The sequence below is a fragment of the Diabrotica virgifera genome, chromosome 7, assembly GCF_917563875.1.
Source record: "Diabrotica virgifera virgifera chromosome 7, PGI_DIABVI_V3a".
In the NCBI taxonomy this organism is placed as follows: domain Eukaryota; kingdom Metazoa; phylum Arthropoda; class Insecta; order Coleoptera; family Chrysomelidae; genus Diabrotica; species Diabrotica virgifera.
The window spans coordinates 214,060,511-214,066,666 of NC_065449.1; the positions used below are offsets into that span (position 1 = coordinate 214,060,511).

The following is a 6,156-nucleotide window of genomic DNA, read 5'->3' on the forward strand; positions in this document are numbered from 1 at the left end:
TCTTCGTTTTTTGATTTTAACTTTCAATGTATTCACTTCTGAGAAAAATTACACCGACATAAAAGTTGGGTAATTAAATTTCCTACAATATAGGATTCGTTAAAAATTTTAAAAAGTGTCATCCTTGATACATAATTGCGAAAAAAAACATAAAAAATAAGTAAGTGACTACAGCTGTTTCGGCAGAGTGCCTTTCTCAAGTGATTTAGTTTACAATGGTTTGCCTATTTAAAGTCTTTAACTGAAGAGGTTGAGGAGTGGGGAGCTGTTTGTCTCGAGTTGGTCATTCAGAATTATATCTATATTTTTCAATTTATTAATTTCCATAGATTCTAATAAAGATAGCTTAAGGCCTTTATTTTGAATATGCAGAATTTGAAACTGTTCATTAAAAGAATGAATGATCTAGAAACTAGAAGGTGAAGCGCGTATGTAGAGGTGTCTGTTTTTCTATTGTTGAAAGCCCTTTTGTATTCTGCTATCCGTTTGTCAAAGGTTCTGCCAGTTTGACCGATGTAAGTTTTCAGACAGTCACCACAAGTTAGTTTGTACACACCACTCTGTAGTTGCTTTCTCTTTCGGCTTTTATTGTTCTTAATATATTTACTTAAGTTGTTGTTAGTTTTGAAAGCTGGTGTTATTCCTTTCTTTTTTATGTATCTGGCTATTTTTGTTGTTATCTTGCCAGTATGCTAGAGAACAGAAGGTACTGGGTTCTTTCTGTGGTGGTGGATACACTAATTTCAGGGCTTTCTTATGGAGTTTTTGGTTTAAAATTTTGTTAACTGTTTGTTCGTTATAGCCATTGTTTACTGCTATTTGTTTAATGATGTTTAGTTCTATCTCGAAGTTATTTTTTGTCATGGGAATTTCTGTCAGTCTATGTATCATGCTATGGTACGCTGCTAATTTGTGTTGTGTAGGATGGGATGATGAATTGTGTATGGTTGTGTCAGTATGGGTAGGTTTATGATATACGGAGAACTCATGTTTGTTGTGTAGTCTGGTAATCGTTACATCTAGAAAGTTTATGGAATTATTCTGTTCTGTGTCTATTGTAAACTCAATATTACTATGAAGTGAATTAATGTATGATAGAAATTGGTCAAGTTGTCTGTTAGTTCCTGTAAACGTAAAGCATACTAGTATATCATCTACGTATCTCCACCAATATAAGAACTGTTTAAATACGGGGTGTTTAAATACTTAATTGTGAATCGCACCAATAATCTTAACTTCGAAGGTATTTTGATAGCTCAATTATTATTGGCAATTTTAAGTATCAGTCTAGAGTCTAGATTAATATGTATTTATTTCCAAAAAAATATTTGTGATTAAATATTTTCACGGCCAACCTAATACAATTTCACATATTTTGTGTTGCAATTAATGTTTAGCTTGAATCACCAATTACTCACAACTTAAAGCAATTAGGTATAGGGAATACTTATAAAATAAAAAAAGTACCATAAAATAACATTTCATTACAGTACTAAAATACAGGGTGTTCCATTTAAGAAAACTCAGAAAATACTCATTCCGAGTTTCGACTAACCCTGTATACTAAAATGAAAAATTTAACTATACCAATAATTCCTAACAATAGCAGACTATATTAAAAATCATTTGAACATAAATAGAGTTTATTATGTCAAACTACTACAATCCTACAGGGTGTGAATGTTGCTACGAAATTAATAAGAAAACGCTATTATCTTTTAACCTACCCTGTATAATATTACAAAACCTTATATTTAAAGAAAGAAGAAATTGGGGAAAATACAAAATGTAAAAATATACAGGGTGTCCCATTTAAAAAAAAACAAAGTTACAATCAACTTCCGGTATAACCGGAAGTAGCAGAGACCAAAATATTTTCATTAAATAGATCACACCTCAAAACCCCCGTATTCCAATTTTAATGATTTTCTTACCTTTAGTTCTCGAGATATTTTTAATGGGCCCTTTATCTGCCTCACCCTGTATAATATTACCTAATAAAATACTAAGGTAGGTATATGAAATTACAAAACAAAAATAATTATAAAAATACAACGGATAGATTATAGTCCAGAAAGCCACTGCGCATCCGCTAGGAAAAATATTCTGATTCGGATTTTTTGCAAAATCTTACTCAAAAAGGACTCCTTTTAACAAATTTGCATGTTGCCAGGACCAAAAGGTGGTCAAAAATTTTTTAAACGTTTTTTTTTTTTTCTAAAATTAATTTGTTTGCATGTAAAAAAGTTTTTTTAGGTTTTTTGGATCATTCCAAACAGAAAAGGTCTTTAGTGACTTTTCTCTAAAAATGATAGTTTTTGACATTTTTTTTTTATTTTATTCTGGCCTTGGTTCAGAACAGTTTTTGACATATAAGCGATTAAAAATTGAAAAATTGCGAAATCGGCCATTTTTAACCCTCAAAAACTATGTGAAAAACTGAAAATTTGAATGTTGCCAAGGTAGGTAGATATTCCTTAAACATCGATTGATGAAATCCCGAAGAGTTTTTTGCAATACAATATTCAAAACTCCTTTGTTTTTTAATTGCTAATCAAGCGTGCGCGACACTATTTTCCACCGACAGTATGGTGCAAATGAAAGGAATAAATTCGTTATTTCGTAAACCGGCGACTTTAAGGAAAAATCCCGAAACAGGTCGATTTTTATTTTTAAGTTATGATATTGTGGCATATATGGTATACTAGTGACGTCATCCGTCTGGGCGTGATGACGTAATCGATGATTTTTTTTAAATGAGAATAGGGGTCGTGTGGTAGCTCATTTGAAAGGTTCTTTAATTCTCTATTCAGCAATGTAAACATTTACATAATTATTTATACAGGCTGTCCTTCTACTTAGTTTTTTGTCAAATAATTTAATTTAATAAAACATTTTTGGACACCCTGTATAAACAATTATGTAAATGTTTATATTACTGAATAGAGAATTGAAGAACCTTTCAAATGAGCTAGCACACGACCCCTATTCTCATTTTAAAAAATAATCGATTACGTCATCACGCCCAGATGGATGACGTCACTAGTATACCATATATGCCACAATATCATAACTTAAAAATAAAAAACGACCTGTTTCGGGAATTTTCTTTAAAGTCGGTTTACAAAATAACGAATTTATTCCTTTCATTTGCACCATACTGTCGGTGGAAAATAGTGTCGCGCACGCTTGATTAGCAATTAAAAAACAAAGGAGTTTTGAATATTGTATTGCAAAACACTCTTCGGGATTTCATTAATCGATGTTTAAAGAATATCTACCTACTTTGGCAATATTCAAGTTTTCAGTTTTTCACATAGTTTTTGAGGGTTAAAAATGGCCGATTTCGCAATTTTTCAATTTTTAATCGCTTATATGTCAAAAACTATCATTTTTAGAGAAAAGTCACTCAAGATCTTTTCTGTTTGAAATGATCCAAAAAACCTAAAAAAACTTTTATCTATGCAAAAAAAAATAATTTTAGGAAAAAAACAAAAAAAAAACGTTTAAAAAATTTTTTACCACCTTTTGGTCCTGGCAACATGCAAATTTGTTAGAAGGAGTCCTTTTTGAGTAAGATTTTGCAAAAAATCCGAATCAGAATATTTTTCCTAGCGGATGCGCAGGGGCTTTCTGGACTATTAACCTATACAGTTTTGCAAAGTTCCACTCTCCCCAGACCTTGGTTCAAGTCTAACTGTGCATGTGGGTATGGAGAGTTGACCTATATCCCATTTTTCTTTTTTCCTATTTCTTCTTGAGGGATAAGTTCAAAAATACCAATGTTTTTTTAAATACGCTATTTACGTAGAATTTCTTACACTCTGTACTGGTAACATTGAGATATGTACAGTATACCCCGAAATAAACAGTACTGAAACTGAAACATAGGTTTCTCTTTCTGCACGCTGTCATACCCAATTTAACTTGTATAGACCTGCCAAGTAATTCTTAACAATTACTAATTATTAATACTTACTTAATTCTTAACAATTACTAATTACAATACAATTACTAATTACTAATACAATTAATTCTTAACAATTACTAATTACTAATTATTAATAATTGTTAAGAATTACTTGGCAGGTCTATAAAAGTTAATTTGGGTATGCCAGCGTGCAGAAAGAGAAACCCATGTTTCAGTTTCAGTACTGTTTATTTCGGGCTATACTCTAACTACACAAAATTTGGCTCTGCAATGATGAAACCACTGTGTATCCCTTTTAAAGTTCATACACAGTGAAAACAACAACAGTGAGATATTTCAGTGTTGAACGACATCATAACTTCAAATTATTTTCAACGTCACAGCGACACTGAGATATCTCGCCAATGCCACACTGTCAGAGACTTGTAGCAACAGCTACATCTACAATCCACAGCGGAATATCCTGCAGAAGACACTTCCCAGTATTTTCAAGGGTTTAGGTAATTCAACTGACTCAGAAGATTTAGATGATAGAGATGAGGATCCTGATTACATTTAGCTGACACATGATCAAGTTTGTTCTATTGTTTACTAAAAAATGTTGTTCACGAAAATGAATATCCGCATACACTAGCTAGATGAATTGAAGGCACTTTCCACCCAAGTTGATGATTTGAGCTACACTGATGAGCCAAATGAGATGTGTGGAGTACAAATGATAGATCCTAGTCTACATGAAAAAACTTCTAGAAAAAGAACGATTCATTCAGAGAAGTGAAAGAGAAATGTAAAGAAACATAAGATTGAAAGAGGGCAGAGCTATTTGTCAAGATTACGCAGGTTAGCAAAAACACTAAAACCACCATGCAATAAATGTTTATATAAATCTTCAGAAAAAATAAATGAAGATTATAGGGAATCACCGCTAAGAAAATTTTATGAGTAAGTGCGCAAAATTCGCCAGAGAGATTAGGTTACATATCAAAATGTAGGCTCCTATCTTAGTACACCTTACAATAAAGATTTGGTAATCATTCAATTAGTTCAAAGGCTTACAATGTCCTATTAAACGACAAAAAAGTGAGGGTCTGTGAGGCTTCAACGGTCAACATGTAAATGGTTTAAAAATGGTGCAAGGAAAAAGGAAAATATCGACGGGTTTTTGACAAAACATCGTAAGCGACAACACGCACATTTTTCAAGACTTTTTCTTCTAATAACTTTTTGGCTAATATAATTAAAATTTTTAATCTATGGTAAATTAGTAAATAATCTACTAATTTATCAATGTTATAATTTGATATTATTATGATGCGTTTAGGTTAAAGATTAGATATTAATTACTTACTTTGTTTAACTTCAAGGGGACACAGTTTATCTTCATCCTGTTTTACGTCTGTCTTCAAGGGATATTCCTCCGAGTTTAAATAATCAAATGAATGGTGTGTAGTTTCACTTTGAGGCTCTTCCTTAATCTCAGATTTAAAGGTATCCAGAAGAACATCATTCAACTCATTATTATCTACTTCTATTTTACACGTCTCTTCCATAACTTCTTGTTTAACTTCCATTTGATTTGATTGGTTTTTGTAGAAATTAATTAACACATTTACTTAAATTTGCAACATTTGCAAAACAAACAACAAATTCACAAACAAGCACAAGCACAAGCTGTAGCTGATTGTCATTTATTTGTCATTGTCATTTGTCTTATCGCTTTACTTCGCTTCGACTTCGACACTTTTACATGTCCGCACAGCGTCAAGGATTATAACCGAACCGACTACAAGCACAAGCTGATTGCAGATTGCAGACCCTAGCTTTCTAAGCATACGCGGTACTATAGTTTATTTTTTAACCAAGAGGAGTAAACTAAAAAGACAGAGAAAGTAAGACCCAAGAAAGTAGAATAACTAGAAGAATAAACAAATACATATTCTTTTTTGGTTGATCATGTCGGCCTTCAACGGTAATAAATATTATATTATATTAATACGTCGCTAAAGAGTTCTAAAAACAACTGCTTTTTATATAAAAGCATACTAAAAATCTAAAAATTAAAGGAATAACACAGAAACACACAAAATATCGCCGATATCACTTAATTAACCTGTTTATGCCCTCTTATTCTTTTATTTTTGCCTTTTATGACGTGGCAACGTGGTAGTTTTATACCAATATATCCACATATTATCATCATACAATAAAGTCAGTCGCAAAGCACA

General features: G+C 31.8%; 1 protein-coding gene across 2 annotated transcripts in view; it reads right to left on the bottom strand.

Moving 5' to 3' along the window:
• The window catches only part of LOC126887788 (gastrula zinc finger protein xLCGF3.1-like), a 46,255-nt gene extending 40,615 nt beyond the window's left edge, over positions 1 to 5,640 (bottom strand). Inside the window, exon 1 of one of the 2 annotated variants that reach the window (XM_050655604.1) lies at positions 5,280 to 5,640. In XM_050655604.1, coding sequence (XP_050511561.1) covers positions 5,280 to 5,502 — 223 coding nt within the window. In that variant the 5' untranslated portion in view covers positions 5,503 to 5,640. The remainder of the gene's footprint in view (positions 1 to 5,279) is intronic. The other variant, XM_050655605.1, reaches the window with a different exon arrangement.
• Positions 5,641 to 6,156: the final 516 nt, after the last annotated feature.